This window comes from Platichthys flesus, chromosome 10, assembly GCF_949316205.1.
Source record: "Platichthys flesus chromosome 10, fPlaFle2.1, whole genome shotgun sequence".
NCBI classification, from domain to species: domain Eukaryota; kingdom Metazoa; phylum Chordata; class Actinopteri; order Pleuronectiformes; family Pleuronectidae; genus Platichthys; species Platichthys flesus.
In genome coordinates, this window is record NC_084954.1 from 16,465,564 (window position 1) to 16,484,742 (window position 19,179).

General features: G+C 39.6%; 3 protein-coding genes and 1 long non-coding RNA gene across 4 annotated transcripts; all 4 read right to left on the bottom strand.

The window, feature by feature from the left end:
• Nucleotides 1-32: 32 nt before the first annotated feature.
• mrpl35 (mitochondrial ribosomal protein L35) lies at nucleotides 33-2,276 on the bottom strand. Its single transcript, XM_062397804.1, has 4 exons — nucleotides 2,173-2,276; nucleotides 1,790-1,958; nucleotides 399-543; nucleotides 33-307 (listed from the first exon to the last, which is right to left on the bottom strand). The coding sequence occupies exons 1-4, from the start codon at nucleotides 2,201-2,203 to the stop codon at nucleotides 119-121; spliced, it is 534 nt and encodes a 177-aa protein (XP_062253788.1). The 5' UTR covers nucleotides 2,204-2,276; the 3' UTR covers nucleotides 33-118.
• Nucleotides 2,277-3,965: 1,689 nt separating this feature from the next.
• On the bottom strand, nucleotides 3,966-5,299 carry LOC133961477 (uncharacterized). The gene is made up of 3 exons (XR_009922019.1): nucleotides 5,082-5,299; nucleotides 4,828-4,973; nucleotides 3,966-4,685 (listed from the first exon to the last, which is right to left on the bottom strand). It is a non-coding gene; the product is annotated as an uncharacterized LOC133961477 (long non-coding RNA).
• Nucleotides 5,300-6,484: 1,185 nt separating this feature from the next.
• si:dkey-21a6.5 (latent-transforming growth factor beta-binding protein 2) lies at nucleotides 6,485-11,761 on the bottom strand. The gene is made up of 9 exons (XM_062398161.1): nucleotides 11,584-11,761; nucleotides 10,501-10,674; nucleotides 10,139-10,277; nucleotides 9,937-10,025; nucleotides 9,649-9,712; nucleotides 8,765-8,853; nucleotides 8,536-8,648; nucleotides 8,050-8,206; nucleotides 6,485-7,269 (listed from the first exon to the last, which is right to left on the bottom strand). The coding sequence occupies exons 1-9, from the start codon at nucleotides 11,633-11,635 to the stop codon at nucleotides 7,112-7,114; spliced, it is 1,035 nt and encodes a 344-aa protein (XP_062254145.1). The 5' UTR covers nucleotides 11,636-11,761; the 3' UTR covers nucleotides 6,485-7,111.
• A 793-nt stretch (nucleotides 11,762-12,554) lies between these two features.
• Nucleotides 12,555-19,026, bottom strand: LOC133961437 (cilia- and flagella-associated protein 99-like). The gene is made up of 15 exons (XM_062396538.1): nucleotides 18,628-19,026; nucleotides 16,871-17,015; nucleotides 16,693-16,787; nucleotides 16,509-16,615; nucleotides 16,249-16,426; nucleotides 15,998-16,078; nucleotides 15,326-15,394; nucleotides 15,088-15,174; nucleotides 14,885-14,973; nucleotides 13,945-14,149; nucleotides 13,615-13,756; nucleotides 13,379-13,530; nucleotides 13,096-13,298; nucleotides 12,840-12,990; nucleotides 12,555-12,705 (listed from the first exon to the last, which is right to left on the bottom strand). The coding sequence occupies exons 1-15, from the start codon at nucleotides 18,766-18,768 to the stop codon at nucleotides 12,631-12,633; spliced, it is 1,920 nt and encodes a 639-aa protein (XP_062252522.1). The 5' UTR covers nucleotides 18,769-19,026; the 3' UTR covers nucleotides 12,555-12,630.
• Between the last annotated feature and the right edge of the window lie 153 nt (nucleotides 19,027-19,179).

Here is a 19,179-nt window from a genome sequence, read left to right on the forward strand (position 1 = left end):
ATTTGTACTAAAAGAACTCCCAAAAGCACAAATTATTTATCATATTGGACTTTATTATGTATATTACATCAATACATTGTATTTGAACAGAAAACATGACACCTCTACACGTATCAAATCACGGTTTGAGGTTTACACGGTCGTGGTACTTCAGGTATGGATCATCGAGATACCAGTTTCTCCTCTTCCAATAAGAAGTTGTCATTTTATCTAAAAGTTTGCTCTGTGTTTTGTTACAGATGACAAACTCCCTCAGGCGCTTTCGTCTGGCAGGTTTCTTCTTCCAAAGTTTCTTCTTGTATCCAGCCTGTTAAAACAAGAGACAAGCTGTCACATGGGCCAGTGCATTGTAGTTAATAAATCAGTGATTATGGCGGTTAACAGTAAAACAAGTGCACCTTGCGTCTTATCCAGAGTCCACAGTGCAGCCTCATGAATCTTTGTGTGACAGATTTGACGGTTTTTGTCTTGCCCTTCTTCAGACTATAGTAGATCAGGCTTCTGCTTGGCTGCAGAGTCAGACTGGGAACAAGAGCCGACACCCTGCAGGAACACAGAGAAGCACAACAACTGCTATTTAAAACAACCCACAACCTCAAATACCTAAACAGAACGGAGGTCAATTACACTGGAAAGGAAGGAAAAACGTATCAGTGTTTTCACTGTAAAGAAACTAATACTGCTGGAGATTGTTGATTTCCATTTTTTCGTTGCTGTGAGTAACTGCGAGTTTCCCAGTTTTGCTGCCAAGTTAAGCCTGAAATAAAAAACATTTCTGCTAAGATTATTAAAGTAATACACCTACATAAAACTACAGGAAAGAGCAGAAATACTCTCACACTGGATCTGAATGGCTTTCCAATGCTGTACTTTAGAACATCCTGTTTTCCACGTATGGTATTAAACTTACTTCTTATGTTCCTGTCTGTTCGTACCTGTTGCTCTATTCCCCCTGCTCTGAACATAATGAGCAATCGCTTCGGCCAAAGCAATTTTAAAACCACCACGCCCCTTATTATTCTGTTTGTCTGTCCCCCTCATACAACAAATGAAACACTACTTTGTTTTTATTTATTAACTCTTACTTTAAATTTCCATCCGTCTACTAAAAAAAAAATGTACTCACTCCATTCACAAATTTCCTTCCATTTATTGTTAAGATCTAATGTAAGGTAGCCATTAGCCATAACAAAACATTATTTCTATGATTTATAGGGATAGTTCAACAAAGATGAAATTCACTCATCTACTCACCGTTCTTCCAATGGAGGGGCGTTTGTGTCAACAATACACTTTTGGAATTTCAGGGTTAAACAGCTTTGCAGCCAAATCCAATACAATTGAAGTAAAAGGGCGACCACTTCGCTCAATACTGATCCTGTGGCGTCATCCAAGTGTCAGTTAGCCCGGAAATTTGATTCCCGCAAAATAAAGGAGAGGTATGGAGGACTTTGTGTGTTTGTCCTGTTGTTTTTTTTACGTTTGAAGAAGGAATTGCCAGTTACTTCAATTGTATTGGATTTGGCTGCAACGCCCCTTAAACTCCCTAAGAGTGCTGTGGACTCAAACACTTCACCCATCGACTAGTGGTGAGTAGATAATGAATGAGTTTGTATTTTTGGGTGACCTATCCCTTTAACCTGATGCATACAGTCTATACATATATTAAAGTTTTGTCAGCTGTAAGTTAACACACACACACACAGAGTGGGGATGTTACTCTAAAGATCTTAATAACACTGTAACCCTCTGACGTGATGGTGGCGGTAGTGCTGCTCCGGCTCTTTACCGTTGGAGGATGTGGTAGCGGGGTGTGTGACAGGCTGCAGCCGGCAGAGGAGCGCGGACGGCGGCTGCAGCAGCGGAGCTGTAGAGCGGCGGAGGGTGGATGAGGCTGGCGAGCTGACGGAGCTGCGGTGTCCCGGGGCGAAGCGAGGCGGACAGCGGCCTCAGTAGAGCTGTCACACACACAAGACAAACAAGGAAAACATGAGGACACATCACTGACCTTACTGTTAGCTACCGTTCACACCCCCACTGGATAGTATCTGTATTAACTACATCCTGCACTCCTGTGCTTCAGAGCAATTAAAACACAAGTGACACACTGCACTTTTACTAAAGGAGACTAAAGAGGTTATAAAGTGTGAAAGTCAAATTGTAGATACACACCAGACACCCTCCTCGCCATGGCCGCGGCCATGTTTTTTCCTGTTAAGTCTGTTGTAAGTACGGTATCCTGCGAGGACAAACCTTAAACACAGCGCGTTATCGCCACCGAACGTCCGCCATTGGAATTACAACTCTGCACATTTTCACTTATCAATGTTTACCTAAAATGACAGTCGTTAAATCACGTGACCGATTTAAAACATTTCTTGTAAACGACCACACGCTTTTATTTGAGTGGGACTCATTCTTTCAGAATATGCATATTTTTTTAATAAAATAGGAGCTCATGAAGTATAGGTATATAAACATAGTATTAAGTTAAAAGTAGTTTCACATTCACCAGATAAAACATTATGAATGTAACACAATAAGAAAGGTCACCCTGGATATTCCTTTCTTTTACTTTTTATATTGAAAGTGCTTTTTAAGTAAATACTTGATTTAGCTCTGATTAAGTATAACTTGAAATTTCCACATTGTATCATTAATTACTTTTTTTTTATAGTATATACATTTATTTATAGAATAAGTGAATCAGCCATTCCTCCGGTCTTCTACTGAGATAAATATCTTGGGGATGAGTGTGAACCAGTGTGAACCAGTGTAAACCAGTGTTACTCTGAAACTCACAATCTTGTATGGTCGCCTTTGAGTGCGACTATCAACTGTCTCCATCTTTCTGGTCCATGGTTGTCAATGGCAGACATGTTGTTTTCATGTCATGGCAGGAAATACTGAGGTGTAACCAAGTGATCACTTCAATCAAACTATTACTCAAAGCAATGGATGCTACTGCATGTTAAAGCAGGAACAATTAATCAGCTTCCTCATTCACTTTGCACGTGAACTGCATTTTCCGCTGCATATAACCTTTATAATACAGCAGGTTCTGTGGGAGTTATACAGCAGAGGACCAATTAAAACAGAAGATGTCCTGATTCACACTTTCCACATAGGTTTATTTACTTCGGCCAAGCCAGCCCCAACACTCACATCTTTGTGGTCAAATCAGCCGACACAGAATTTCTACTGCAGTCATATACTGACACTTATGGTAAACTTATCTAAACCGCCCAGAAAGGGGACGACAACGGAGTACTCGAAGTTAGAGGAAGATCACATGTGGGCAAACGTCCGGTTTTCAATATAAACTGTTGACATGGAGCCTATGTAAAATGCATACTTGAAAAATAATTTCTTGGATTAAATCCACAAGAAGTATATATCATCTTACCTGTGTCATTTTTATGAATAGCATTTTGAAAGTATCAATTATGAGATTTTACAAAATTAGTCACACATACTTCAAAGTACTGTAAAAACACTTTTGTGAATAAGCTCAGATAGACTTATATGCCTGTGTCAAGGACTACCTACATTCATGAATATTAAACATTTACTGTATAGATTGAGATTTTTCAAAGTAAAGTCCAACATGTGTACAATCAAATCAGTTAATTCCTGGATATTTAAAAGTACTGTAAAAACACTTTGCTTAATAATTCAAAAGAGAGACTGATATGTCTGTGTTCAGGACCTCTCTGACTACCTACATACTGAATATTAAACATTTTTACCATATAGATCAAGAGATTTTTCAAAGTATAGTTCAGCGTTTTCACTGTGGAAGTGATAATTTTAGGATACTTCAAAGTACTTTACAAGCACTTTGCTCTATACGTTCAGAGAGAGACTGATATGTCTGTGTTCAGGACCTCTCTGACTACATACATACTGAATATTAAACATATTTACTGTATAGATTTGGAGATTCTTCAAAGTAAAGTCCCAACATGTGTACAATCAAATCAGTTAATTTCTGGATACATCAAAGTGCTGTAAAAAACACTTTGCTCAATAAGCTCAGAGACAGACTGATATGCTTCTGTTCCCACTCCTATGACTAGTCCCCTTTTTTTGGAACTGTAACTGTCCAACAGCGATATTTTCCATTTCTTTTGATCGCAGCGTGAAAGACTCTGTTTGTTGTGCCTAGCTTTTTGTTTCTTATTCTTTTATAGGGATAATGCCTAAAAATTAGTTTTTCTATAAAATATTACAATGAAGAGATGTATTTAGATGTAGTTTCGTCCCCTCATATTCTTTGATTACATTGAATTATGCTCTGTTCAATAAGTGTTATATTTTGTAATATTTTTGATTTGGCACCAGCTGTGGCTCGTGTAAAATGTAACTGCAAAGGACAGTAAAACATTATCAGCATTAGTAAACAAGTTGCCTAATAACAGTATATGCACATTGTTGTAACAGGGTATTATTTAATAGAGACCTAAACGTTCTTTTGTACATCTTTCAATCCCCTTGATTAGAAACAACTGATGCAGTATTCACTATTTCATAACAATTATGTCATTATTGACCATTGCAATATTATCCTCAGCATTTTCCGCTGGAGATGTCGATGTATGTTGGTGTACTGGCTCCGCAGTAATGTCATCAGGCTGTGGGGAAACTGGTCCAGCTTTTTGTGGAGGGCTCAGTGCTTCATTGATCTGAAACACATTTTGGGTGATTCTCAGAATTTTCATCTTCACATCAAAGGAAACCCTGAGAAGAATAATTAGCTTAGGAATTGATGGATTTCTTTACGAAGATATATTAATATTGAAATGGTAAAAGTACAACCTTTATTACCTTTGTGTGTCGGTGATAGGCATGTTTAACCCTGTTCCTATTAGCAGTTCCAAGATCCTTGCATGCTTGACCCCAGAAAGTGGTGTCGTCCTCCTCTTCATGAAGCTTAACCGAGGCCTGAAGCTTTTTGATGAACACTAAAGTCTCTGCCGAAATAGAAACTCTTCTGGACTTAAATTGAAATAACAAGTTTCATTTTGGGGGTCATTTATATACATTGTTTTAATTTGTAAAGGACATGTAGACAAACTGACAAGTAATTACAGTTCCAAGTCTTCTGTCAGGATGTGTGGAAGCAGATGGACCCAGGATGCAGAGGTTTAAACCAAAATAGTATTTAATATAAAAAGAGTCTTAACCAGACAAAAAAAAGACAAAACATAAACACTAAAGAGGGGGTAAAAACTGAATAACACTAAAGGGTGAAAACTGGAGAGACAAGAACACGAGAGCTCCGGACGGGAAAACAGGACACGACAACACCTTGAACGACAACTAGTAACGATCCGACAAAGGGGCGCTCAGGGCCTTATATAGAGACACAGGGAAGGCAGGGGTAATTAGCCACAGGTGCAAAACATGAGGACTGGGCAGACAATCAACGAGACAGGAAGTGAACACACCTGAGAAGCAGAAAACACACACAAGGAAAACGATACTAGAAAATAAAACAGGAAACAGAAGACACTCTTAATGAAGAGACTGAAATCTACAAACTTACATGACAGAACGTAACAAAGACTCTAAAGTGGGAAAAAACATAAAGAGTCATTGGAATATATTTGGGGTCTATTGATTGTATAATAAATACCCATTTAAGTTTCAGTTTCAGTTTATTTAGAAAAAACGCTTTGGATGTGTTTACCATAAATGTCTGTATATGCGTAGTAGAATTTCTCTGTCAGCTGATTTGACCACAGAGACGCGAGTGTTGGCTGGCTGGACCGCAGTGTTTATTTTACAGTGTTTGCTCACTATTGTGAAGAAATCATCCAAAATATAAATTAAAGTGCTGTGAAGGCAGAGTTTTTGGACCATCAATGTTCATATTTGATGGATGGCTGTTGTCTACCACACGTCGACCCTACCTGTAAAATAAATTATGCTGTTTTTGTGGCTAAAAAACAGAAGGGCCTTTACTACATTTTGAAAAATCTAAACTATTTTAGGGATTAACTGAAAGTTCTCAAAGACTTTTTAAAAGTCCAAAGATATGAAACTTTAAAAAAAAGTTGAGAAACCAGGACTGCAAAAATATATGTGATGTTAATTTGTAATCCAATTTAAATAGAATGAGACTCATCAGAACATGAAGAGGAACAATCCTACTCATATTTGCCTGACTACTACAGTAAGAAAGAAAAAAGGAAGTGGTCTGATAACCCAAATGATTCATGTATCATAAATCATAATCCTATCAGTGGAAAATCAAGTTCAGGGAATTATTCCCTGAAAATTAAATGAAAATTTTGAAAAAAGTTCATGTTGGAATGTTAAAGACTGTACCATAATTGAATGGGTCGTTCCCAGGCCCCATCCCCCCACCAAGTTTTGTGGAAATTTGTTAAGTATTTTTTAGTGTATTCCTGCTGACAAACACAAACTAACAGACACTGGTGAAAACATAACTTTGCTGTAGAGGTAAGAATGACAATAATTTAGGAAAATAGGTTCCATTTTTATTTATTTTCTTTTAAAACATACAAATATAACCTTAAAAAAGCACAGGAACATTTTAAGCAAAGATATCAGTGAAAATACAGACACATGACGTACTGAAATCAAACGCATTAAAAAACACACAAGGCCCCAGCCACAGCTCTACATATCGTTGTCAGTGAGGAACCACACAAGGAAATGGAAGCACCCGCTAGTCCACCACCACGAGTGCAAAATAAATCAATTATCTTCGTGAAAAAAGTGCTTCAAGAAGAGAGAGACGTTCCCACCAAGTGGAGGCACGCATGTCATTTTCACCGTTTCAGCATACCTCTGATAATCCAATAACCTACTTTGCAAAAGGAAAGTGTTCATCTCTGAGGGGAAACAACTGTAACAGTGTGGAACTACAAGAATTCACAAAACTTCAGTTTCTCTGTTATATATTAAAATGTACAACATACAAAAAGCTGGTGGGTTGTTGAAGCACCGTCCAGGGATTTGACCGTCAGTCTTCCTCTGTCTACTCTTTGTCTTTAGTTGAGACCCACATGGGAAAAAAGACTTCAGTTTGTTGTGCCACCGGGGACGTTCCTGTACGAACACTAAACTGAGGTCCTTTGGGTCACCACCCAGCATACACAGGTTCTCCATCACAGGGGATGCCATAGTATCGACCTTGAGGCCGCTCTTTGCATAACAATGGAGCTCGAGCAACAGTCAGTTCTCCGTCGGTGTCTTTCCGTCGACGCAGAATCATTAAAATGATGAAGAGCAAGGCCACTGGAAAAAGGGGGGAAAAACACAAAGGGAATGACCATCTACACTCGGGCTTTATAGAAGACCCACAAAGAATGCATTGATATGTGAGCATGATTCTTATTTTGCTTCATTATGTCTTGTTTGGGAACAACGTGATCTCAGCGTGAGGCCAGAGACAGAACCGGTCTCCTGTTTGTGAAAAGAAAAGTCTTACTAGGACTCAATGGAGAAAAAGACTCTCAGGAAATCTGGGTTAAATGTCACACACATCAAACACATGCAAAGAATAATGCTTAGTTATTTATGAAATGTGCTTATTATCCAATGTAAAAACATCACACTTATGTAAGAAATAACTCTAAAACTATCAAAGAAGAAGAAATTACACAACGTGATCATGAAAGATAACGGTCTGCTTCATTTACACAAACAAAGGAATAAATGCAAATAGCACAACTTCAGAGTGGAAAGTCCCTCGGTGTTTTCTATAGTTCCACAAAACAAGTTGACAGTAAGCTGCAGAAAATAGGCGTGCTAGTGTTACACAAAGGAAGTTAACAGCCAGTACAATGTTAAACAAATGCTAGTAACGTTTGTATACAAGAAAAAGTCTTGCATATAATCAGATTACATAGAATAGGACCCTGCAGTGCAAAGTATGTTTACTTTAAAGACCATCAGTTTGAAAATCATAATTGTAATTCCAATATCTTTAACATGGCCTTTAGTAAAGGCAAGATCTAATGCTGACATATCTGGAAAAAGTAATTTAATTGCACTTTTACCAGCATTGCTACTTACCTCCACCTCCAATAACTAACAGAGCAATAGTGACAGGAGCCAGCTCGCAAATATCCCCTGATTTGCGGAAGAAGGTCTCCATGCAGTAGCCTGGAGCCAAACTGCCCGCTGGACAGAAGGCATCATTTGGACACAGAATGGGGTTCACATCTGGACTCTGAGAAAATAATATGAGGGACAAACATGCAGGTCACCTGTCCAACTCATGAACACAAATGTAGACGGATTAGAGTGTGGAAGGTGTGGAGGAGAGGGTGTAGAGTGAAGAGGGTTCCGAATATGGAGGTTTCAGAGTGGAGAGTGCAGAGTTTGGAGTCTAAAGTTTAGAGGGTGCACAGTGGAGGGTACAGAATGTGGATGTTACAGAGTGGAGGTTGCAGAGTGTAGAGGATGCAGAGTTGAGGGTGTAGAGTGGAGGGTGCAGAGTTTGGAGACTGCAGTATGTGATGGGCGCACGATGGGGGGGGGGGGGGGTGCAGCACTCACAGGGCAGTAGTGATTATCTGGGCAGATGTCACAGATCTCCTGGCCCCAGTGGATCTGGAAAGAGCCACTGGCGCAGATCTGACACATAGTTTGATGGGGGGCCTTGTGCATGCCTGTCAAAAAAAGATATCACCTGGATAATTAATCATGCTTTAAATTACAAGCTTCATCGGGCCCTAATAGAAATTACTACAGCCTTGAAGCTTGAGGTTTAACAGGGGTGCATTACCTGGCCGACACGGTGTGCAGTCTTTAGCAGCGGTCTGTAGAGCCTCTGTTCCTACAGGACACATCTGGCAATGTGAGCAACCGGAGGAGCTGTAAGAGAAATAGAAAGAGGTGTTCGTGAACATAAATCGACAGATAATTATTTTGTTCCACAAGTAACTTAGAGGTCAAAGGTTGCTTTACTGGAACAAAAAATAAAGGTAAGCTGTGGATGGAGTTCGGTGAGGCCATGGCTTCATCAAGGTTACTAGACGTTCATTTTTGAAGAGCTGAATCTGAAGGTAACCACTGGATCTTTCTTTGAATCCTCATCAAAGGTTACAAGCTTTCAATCAAATCTGAAATATGTGTCGTGAAATCAGTTCCTAAGTGGGAGGAGTTCAGGGAAACTGCTGGTTCCTCAATCCTCCTCCTTTGCTTTGCTTGTGATGCCTCCAGGCATTGACAAAATTTAGGGCACTTTAGATCCGAGGCAAATCGAGAGCATTCAGGAGGAATCACTTTTCCAATCTAGCAGTGGAATCCTGAAGATCCACCTGCGGAATGTTGCTTAGAGGAAGAACACCGGCTGTATTGCTTAACCCGCTGTAACCATATCTCAATAACTGACAGGAAATGTTGGTACTTGCATTTGTGTGCGTGTTTGTGAGTGTGTGTGTGTGTGTGTGTGTGTGTGTGTGTGTGTGTGTGTGTGTGTGTGTGTGGGAGTGTAGATTTATCTATGCAGGCAAACAGAGCCATGGAATGGAAACATGTGATGTTTGATCCGGGTTGTTAGTGATTATCCAAACATAGTTTAAAAAGTTCCATCCACACTTGATCCTGGTCACAAACAGGCAGAGAAAAAAAAAAATTGACACCCGGTGACATTCAGGTGTAACTTACTTGCAAAAACTTCCTCTTGCACATGGTGCGCATGTTGTGGAACTCAGCTGTGAGGAATAGAAACCTGAAAGCAGCAGACACAAAATAACTCAAAACATGTGATGCAAGTTCCCCCCCACCCGAGTTTTCGATTAAATGAAACTGTGTGTAAATGATTAATTTGCAGGCTAAATTCTTTAATAATTATATTTGCAGATACATTTTAAATGTTCATGTCTAGTTTCTGACAACATGCAAACTGCAGTTTTGTGAACTATAAAGTTTTGGTCTTCGGCTGAATAAACACACCTGTTGAACAACTTGTGCAAGTGTCTGCACCACTATTATTGTTGAAGGATCCAGCAGGGCAGGGGTGACATAATGGACTTCCAGTGAAACTGTGCAGTAGGTGTAGAATATACAATAAATTGACAAGTGAAGTAAGACACTTAAATAGAAGTAGAAGTAGAAGAACATCTGGAGAGTTCACTGGCATCATCTGTTGCCTTACTTTGTGTAGGAGCCCCGGCCGCAGGGCAGACACTGCTGCTGTCCTGCAAGTGGCTGATAAAAACCTGTGGCACATGCCAGGCAGGCCCCAGGAAATAGACACAGCCCGGGGTCAGAACAGCATGCGCATAGTAGGGTGTCTAAGGAGGGACAGAGATTGATTTGTTAAGCTTGACTTTAAGAAAGTAAGAAAATCTCAGAATTGTATCGCTTCACAAAGGACAGTCAACACACGTATCCAATGAATAGAAATGAGTTCAGCTTCTAAAACGTTACACAAAACGTTTCCATGATCCACCATTGCAGAATAAAAAAAGGTCTAAGAATGTGGCCTAAAGTCAGATGACACGGCCGTTGACTCACTGTTGTCGTACTGTGATCCTGGAGCACAAGGCTCGCAAGTCGAAGTGTTGAACGCAGAGCAGCCCGGGGTCGTGCTGCTGAGAATCATGGGAGTTACAGTCAGACTGGTCACATTCTCGAAGAGAGTGGTGCTGACCACAGCAGGGGTAAGTGTGGTCTGGCTTCCCACCAGGCCTGAAGGACAAGAATACTTCATGTTTATATTTTCAGATATTTACAGCAAGGATCTGAAGTAAACAGTCAATATCAGAAGATTCACATAACACAACATATACTTTCTTCTAAGAAATGTACTGATCATGAATCCAGGATAAAACCTTTGCAGGTGGGTGGGTCGTGTTTAGGGTTAGAGCGTTTGCTTAATCCACCCATTCCACCCATTACTTGCGTAGCGCCGTCATTGTGGTATCGTAAAATCCCTCCACAAAATCGAAGGCAGGACATTCCCCCATGCAGCGAAGCAAGTGAGGGCAACAGGTATAAGCACGTCAGTGGAACAGAGCCTATATTGTGGTAGTAATCACATTAGCCGTGTGCTTAAGTGCTTTCTTGAATAGGAGCCATCCTACTCATGAAATCGATTAGTCAGGGTGTCATGTGATTGGTCCGGTTTAGTTCCCTCTGGTTTGGCAACATTTCTCTATCAAACCGTGGAAATAAAGAAACTACCGCTACTGATCATAAATCACAACATTTGGTTGGAGAGAAAGAGGGAAGACAGACCAATGTAGTGCAGAAGAGCCAGTCAGCCAGCACATTATTCATACAGACATTCTCCATAAGAAGAAAGTTTGATTTGAGGTTTGAGCAAAAAAAAGGATTAAATGATAAAGTTTCAGGAAACCCCAAACAACAACAAGAAAAGTAACTCATGGACTAAATTTCTATGAAAACATTTGTCAAACTTATGTCCACAATAATCTGTCGCCACTTATTTTGGTCACATTTATAGTGTTTTTAGACTTTGTTAAAATATTTTAAGTTAAAGACTAGAGTGGTTCTAGTTGGTCAAGTCACTGCACTGGTGTGTTTCATGGTTACATCAGTTATGTTGCTCGCTGATAGAAGAGTTATAGACCTCACCTATGAAACACGCGGCGGCTATAAGTGGCAGAAGTCCCCGACGCTCCATCATCCTCCGGATATTAACGAGTGCGACCACCGACCAGTGTCCGTCTACTGCATCTCATCCCTGACAAGTGATCGAGCTGCCTCTGTTTTCACTGTGGAAGTCGCTCCCTCGCAGCGGGATCAGTCCTCTCATCAGTGTCATATGACAAAATACGTATCATGTGATTTTGCTTTGGAGGAAAAAAAAAAAAACGGCACAAAATGGGCTGCATTCATGGCCGACATCTTGCTGTCACATAGAACAGCCAGCAGGGGCACTATTGCTCCTTGTGCTGTCATTAGTGTGGAGGCTGCTGCAGCATTTTAAACATTTGAGAATTTGAGATTGTTTCCGAGTTATTATGTTTAATAATTTTTCGTTTATCACAAGTAAAATTCTTTGTGATTAAATATAGTAAAAATTTGATTTAAAAGTACACAAATTAAAAACATTATAAACGACATACATTAAAAAATTATCGTATTTTCTACAATATAAATATACAAAACGTATCATCTTATAATTTAAAATATATTAATAGATCATAAAACTAGAATAAAATTATAAATTACACATTTTTGAGTATAATCAATACATATGAACAATAATAATTTTACATGATGCCACAATACCACTATTGAATAAATAATTTCCCCTATATTCAGAGGGTTGTGAGACTCAATTGTAAACATATAATGACATGCGCTGACATTCATTAATAATATAAAATGTAATGCAGATATGAAACAATTCTGAAGACTCAATATTTCGAGGACATTACAAACCGTGGTGCTACATAACACTAATGTCATAACTGCAGTAAAAGGTGGACTACATTCAAGGGTGTAGAAAACTGTAAAAATCCTAAAATTATGAATTCATCATGGAGATAAATTTGATGGTTCATGTCATTTTATTGCATTAAAATGTGTCACATTAACAATGTAATAAAAGATGAAACACAGCTTTCCCATATATTTCTGTCCTGGCAGCAGACACATCGATGATCGTCTTGCTCTTTAAAAGGCCTTCTCGATCAACTGCTCTAAATTCTTTACCATTGACTCACAAATCTCCTCCGCCGTCATGGTTTTCTTGGAAGAAGAGAAATGTGGAGATGAATGAGGAATATTATTTAACTGCCTCTTTGAATAAATCGAAACCCAAACAAAAACCAGACAAGGTTCAAACTCATAGACATCTTCCTTGATTCGGATTTCATACTCACTTTTGTCGTTGGTTCAGAGGTTCTGGTCTTGCTGCTCTCGATTTGCTCTAGTCTTCGCTGCTCTTGCTCTTTTTCCTCGAGTTTTTTCTGCTCAGCCAAAACCTTTTCTTGAGCCATTTTCTGCTCAAGATCCTTCCTCTCCTTCTCTTTCCTGCAAAATGCCAAATTAAATAACATTAATGTATGTGTTATTTTTTGTGATGGTATACTTTTTCCTGCTGCCATAATCAGGTCAGACCTGAACGTGTTTTCAGACCTGATGGCTGCAGCCTGTGCCATTGCTCTCGTGTGTAGGTACTCTGTCTCCAATTCCAAATCCAGCCTCTTCTTTTTCTGATTCACCTCCAGGATGTGCTCATGTCTCTTCTGCTGCTCTGTTTGCCTGAATTCCTTCAGATGGGCCAGTCGCAACCTCAGCTCGACTATGGACATCTCATCCAGCAGTTCATGTCCTGCAGTCTGACACGGAACAACAGGTTAACTTGGAGATACTGCACATGAACGTACAGGGAATTTGTAATGACGTCCTCCCCACTCACTTCTGTGTCGTCAAAATACTTGAATCTGACGTGAGGAAGTGACTCAATGGCGCGGATTTCAAGGATGGTTTGAAACTTCCTGCTCAGTTCTGCCTGTGCTTCCTCCAGTGCTGGTCGAAGGAGCGCTTGACTTTGCTCCGAGACTTCTCTCACTGTGAAATGTACAAGAAATCAATGAGAATTCAAAGGAAATAATGAGAAAAAAAACCCTCATTAAATCACAAGTGTAGGCGTACCTATACTTTGCTTGAATTTCTGTAACTTCTCTTTGGCAATTGCCGGGTTCTTCTCTTCTTCTGCCACTTGTTGCACCAAGTCCCTCAGTTCTTGATTTTCCTGCAACCTCTTCTCAGCATATTCCCTCATCAGCTGGGCTGTCTGCGAGACACAACGAAGCAAACATAAGTACCATTTTATGGCCAGCATTTTTCATTTATAATTGTAAATCCCTTGTTAAATTACTTGTTTAAAGATGTTTGTAGAAAACAGACATGCTTTTGTTTAACTAATGCACTGTTCAATCTGCAGTAAATGCATTTGATTCATGATTGTTGGTCTTTTCCGACCTCTTCTCTCTTCAGCTTAGAGGCCTTCCGGTTTCTCTCCATGATAACTTTTGGGGGAAAGGCTGCCTCCTTGTGACTGATGTGTCTCTCCAGACGCCTCTGCTCAATCTTGACCAGCTCCTCATGAAGCTCCATCTCGCGCATATTCTTCTGCCACTGTAGGAAAGAGGAGACCTCACCTCCTCCTTCTGCCAAACGCACCACCCTGCATCAAAAGAAAACACACACAATTACTTTAGTGTAGCTTTATTTTAAGAGATCTAAATTGGATCAAGGAACTCTTTTACATATTTTTATACAGTAACATTAATCAAAACATTCACAAGAATAATTAACTCTTTCAAATTCACATTTCTCTGCAGTTGATTCTAATTGTCTCCTCTGCAGGATGCTATGGTGGTCCTGAAGGGGCAAATTAAAATGGCATACAGGGGATCACAACGACAAATCACAAAACACAACAACAAAAAGAAAAACACAGTGACATTAACTTCTACCGGAAAAGGTAGGTACCTGCTATGATCAACCTGTGGTGGGCCTGCCCATGTCTTTTGATTAAAAGGCAGAAATTCATGGGACAGTGTTTAGTTTAAAAAGGCATTCTGAGAGTTGATTACATTGTTGATTACAAGGCCAAAACATTTGATGACACTAAGCTGCAAAACTGAGGTTATGTGCCTAACATCCGCTCATGGCCACTTACACCTTACAACATCTACCAGTGGTGGGCAATTTAAAATTAAAGAGCTTCCGACGTACAAGGAATATTCACCATTGAGTCCTATATTTAAAAAATGGTCCTTTGTGTGCTTTTTGTTGTTGTGCGATTTGCCGTTGTGTTTCTCTATTTGTTGTTGTTATTTGTCCTTCAGGGCCACCGTAGGATACTGAACATGCTGAGAAGTGGGTCAAGGTGTGGCATGTAAACACTGTGCTGTACCTTTCCAGCTCCTTCTCCTCCTTATGGTTGCGCAGCGCCTTCTCCCTCAGTTTCATTGCAATGTTGAGCTTGACGGGAGAGTTTTCGGTCTGACAACATCAGCAAAATGAACACATTAAATTAGATATTAATAAACATGAAATTAATATACATATACAATGAAAGATTGACCATTTGAAGCAGATAAAATAATCAGGTCTCACTTTAATACTGGACGGAGGTTTAATGGAATGTTTTGAATTGAACTGGAGCTTTGAATCCAAGTCTTTCTGAACCTGGGTCATCACTCGCTGCAACACAGATGATGGGTCATCAGCAGCTGATCAGAAAAAATGGCTCAAAACAAAGTGAAAGGTGGATGTGTGCTTAGTACAAGTTTTAATCCAGTCTCCAGGGAGGTCAAATGAGAAAAACATATCTATCACAGGAAATAGTCCCTACCCTGGCGTGTTCAGACCTCGGTCGATTCACAAAACTGAACTGTAACATGTTTGACTCATTCAGCAGCTCCTGTGGAAACCAGATAGGATGTCATTATAAATGCATGTAATTAGGCAAATATAATTACTGATAATGATAACTCGATGCAATACTTTAAATAAATTGTTAATAACTGTAACAGGTTGGGTTTATCATATAAGGGTTGTGGGGTGTCAGATGACATTGGGCGAGAGGCGGGGTACGCCTTGGACAGTTCGCTAGCATATCACAGGACTGATTTATAGACACAAATAACCATTCATGCTCACATTCACAGCTATGTTCAAATTAGAGTCTCCAATATCACAAAAGGATATACTCAAAATATACACCCTTTAAACTGAATTGAAATAGAACACAACAACACAAAATTTGTGTAAAACCTAGATATTCTTAAACTTAGAAATTGTCAAACACCATAAACCCCATATATATTGGTATAGAATATATTTATTAATGTTTTACAATGTTTCTGAGTGTTTTATCAAACTTTTGGAGGTACGGGCTGTTGATTAACTCCTACCCCCTCTGTTTAAATTCCCTGTATTATAATGTATTTGTTAAATTTACCATCTTTTGTCTTTAAGATATCAGTGTATTTATTGAATATAATAGTTAAATCAAACGTTGTACCGTAGTCTTGAGATGGTTCTCCTGTTTTATCTCTTTTATGATCTGCATCTCCTTTGGAGCCCTGTACGTGCTGTTTGGTACCTTCCAAAAAAAAAGACTTCAGTGAGTTCAGTGAATCAGCCACTATAGAATCTATTGCATAAAGTCCTGGTGGGTTATCTACAGGCTAACACAGCAGTCAGTACATATATAAACTAACTGATCAGCAATGTTGGAAGTAGATACAGTGTATAACTGAGATTGAAGCTGACCGGTTTACATTTTCCCTGCTGTGGGATGAGCTCTGGCATCGGCAGAGGTCGAGGTTTGGGTTTGGTGAGACAGAACTCTTGGGGCTTCGTGGCTTTGATCGGAATTTTCTTGACCTGACTCCCACAGGACATTTTCAAAGCAAGCTGGTCCATGAGAGTATCAATATGGGGGCGCCATCTAAAGGACAAACAGAAATATGCGGTCATGTCTTGTATTTATAATGTGATAGTCTGAGAAGGGTTTTCCAGGACTATTTTACCTCAGCAGAGGGCCGATCCACTGTTCCTCCACACAGGCAGCATCATAGATATGATTCCACTCTTCCTGTATCCATGTGGTGAGGTGTGTGAAGAAGAAGTCGAGGAACTGCAACAAAACACACAACAGAGCTGTTATTGATGTGTCTTTCCACTTCAAGGGCAGTGATGGGTTCAGAAACTTACTGTGTGCATCTTCTTGATGTCCAGAGATTTGACAATGTTGCTAAAACGCTGAAGCCCAATGTCATCGAGGACGAAAGTGGTGAGGTAACAGATAACTAAGAAACAACAGAGTGTTACAAATATGTTTTTTTATCAACAGTTAAATCAAAATTAATGCCTGTTTATTTCATTAACTTACTGACAAACTGGCTCCGGTCACCTCTGGATAACCATCTCCCATTCTGGCTGTAGAAGACGTTGACAACTACTTCCAGTAACTTTTTGTACTCAGTGCATCCGGAGACAACATGAAGAATGAACATCTTATGTTGAGCATCCATATTCTGCCAAAAAAAATAAGGAAATGTTCATAAAGGAATAATTAGGTGCTTGGAAAATGGCTTTCTAACAAAAACTTGCAGTAGCTGATGACGTAGTTTTATGGCTCTCTTGGAGTTAGGAATCTGTCTCACTGATTGTAGACCTTATTAAAATGTTTGGAAAGCTATCGGGGTGCACTATAAATTGGCAGTAGAGTAAATGTATGTGTCTGAGTGAGGATCTAAGTCCTGAGTTTCTCTGCAATCTTCTGTTTAAAATTACTGACCATGTCAAATGGCTGAGAACCACTGTTCATAAGCAATCAGACCTGCTTCAGAAACTGAACTATAGAGTATATGAATAGGCTTAGGAGTGATACTGAATACTTGCAAACACTTCCCCTGTCATTGATTGGCCAAATTAATGCATTAAAAATGGGAACCTTGCCAAGGTTCCTTACTTCAAAACAAAACCAAAACACATCTTATAGGTAAAAAACATCATTGTAAATCTGAAGACTCAGGGGGACTGGGTTTACCTGAGGTCCAACACTATTACTGGGCAGCCAATGCCTGAGCCCTTATTTACTGACAGGATGCATAGAGGTTAAAGACACATCCCTTCAGTTCCCTTCCAGCGGTACTCGAAAAAACCTCTTAGGTCATTTAAGGGTATTGGTTTTGCAGTCAATACCGTGTTACAGGAATGGCATCAAATAAAGAAAGGGTTCAATTTACCAAACACTTCTACTTTATCCCCCGTTTGTTATAATCATGCATTTCTCCATTCACAAAGATGCTGTTCTTTTAATTTGGAGTAGGAAAGGTCTTGCTTCAATCAGTGAGTGGTATACTAATAATGTATTCTATCCATTAACTCAGCTTAAAGTCAAATTTATATTGCAGTCATCAGATTTTTTTCGGGTATCTGCAAATCAGGAACTTTGTCAGAGGAAGTATTCAAACTTTGAAATGGGTGATTATCTTAATGAGCTTCGGTCCCTCAGACTGACGTATACGTTTGCAAACCTGAAGTCCAGTTACCAAAATACTGGTCTCTAAGTTTGCAAATGTATACGTCAGTCTGACTGCTTCACTTACTCAGCATCTGAGGACGTCCTGGAAGAGTGACATGGGAATTTAAATCTCAGAGGGTTAAAGGTTTAAATGTCTCCTAGCATACACTCCTGCTCAATTAACTGAGACCATCAGATAATTCAATATAAGGTCCTACATAGACCCTACATAGACTACATTATCTACGGTTGAAATAACACTTATTTTACACATCCTCATCTCCGCTCTGTATCAAATTCAAACAATCTAAAGGAACCATGGCTCACATGTCTATGGGAACAGTCTTCCTCTCAATCCAGATACAGACAATCTTGACTGTTCACAACAGTTAGAAACTTTCAATCACGCGCAATCTTTGTTCTAGTTTGACAACCACCAAATGTTCTGTCTTTCTTTCTGGAAAAGCTATAAATAAAAGAAACAAGAACACCCCCCCCCCCCCAATTATCTATAAATAAATAAATATAATTTAAAAGAACTTGCAGTAGAAAGATGAACATTTTTATTTAAATTGGTCTTACATGAAAGATAAAACTGGCACAGATTTGACTTAACTTACCTTTAGATCCTTCTCAGCATCTTCTATGAAGGCATCCAAACTCTGTTCGCTAGCACTGAACTTATCCAGCAAAGCAGTAGCCTCCTTTACCAGAGATCCGTCGTCTGATGCCATTTTACATTTGTATAATGCCCCAAACATTATCACCAACAGAAAAGTGGGGAAAATATATACTTGTATTAAAACATTATAGATTCATAAAAATGTTTCCAAAGAAGAAGAGCAGGTGGTTTTCAGCTCAAACCGTTACTGTGCTCAGCAGTTTTGGACTTGCTGCTCTTGAGTTGCTCGAGTCTTTGCAGCTCTTGTTGTTTTTCCCCGGGCTTATTCTGCTCAGCCAAAACGCTCTTGTCTTGAACTACTTTCTGCCGAAGATCCAGGCTGGTCTTCCTCTCCTTCTCTTTCCTGCAGTTTGCCAAAGAACATAACATTAATGTTTATAGGCATCGTAGCTGGCTACATAGCTCTCCCCACTGGCGTTCAGCATGGTGATGAAGGTGATTATCAGAGCTTCAACATGGGTGGTAAGTGGTGAGTGACAAAAGTCGGGGG

Excerpts from the sequence above, each read along its gene's own strand:
- LOC133961437 (XM_062396538.1), bottom strand. The coding sequence starts at position 18,768 with ATGTTTGGGGCATTATACAAATGTAAAATGGCATCAGACGACGGATCT. Across the intron at positions 17,016-18,627 it reads ATGCTGAGAAGGATCTAAAG|AATATGGATGCTCAACATAA; the intron begins GTAAGTTAAGTC and ends TTTTTTTGGCAG. Across the intron at positions 14,974-15,087 it reads AACCTCCGTCCAGTATTAAA|ACCGAAAACTCTCCCGTCAA; the intron begins GTGAGACCTGAT and ends TGATGTTGTCAG.
- mrpl35 (XM_062397804.1), bottom strand. The coding sequence starts at position 2,203 with ATGGCCGCGGCCATGGCGAGGAGGGTGTCTG. Across the intron at positions 1,959-2,172 it reads CATGGCGAGGAGGGTGTCTG|CTCTACTGAGGCCGCTGTCC; the intron begins GTGTGTATCTAC and ends TGTGTGTGACAG. Across the intron at positions 308-398 it reads GACTCTGGATAAGACGCAAG|GCTGGATACAAGAAGAAACT; the intron begins GTGCACTTGTTT and ends TTGTTTTAACAG.
- si:dkey-21a6.5 (XM_062398161.1), bottom strand. The coding sequence starts at position 11,635 with ATGATGGAGCGTCGGGGACTTCTGCCACTTATAGCCGCCGCGTGTTTC. Across the intron at positions 10,675-11,583 it reads AGCCGCCGCGTGTTTCATAG|GCCTGGTGGGAAGCCAGACC; the intron begins GTGAGGTCTATA and ends CTTGTCCTTCAG. Across the intron at positions 9,713-9,936 it reads TTGCACAAGTTGTTCAACAG|GTTTCTATTCCTCACAGCTG; the intron begins GTGTGTTTATTC and ends TGCTGCTTTCAG.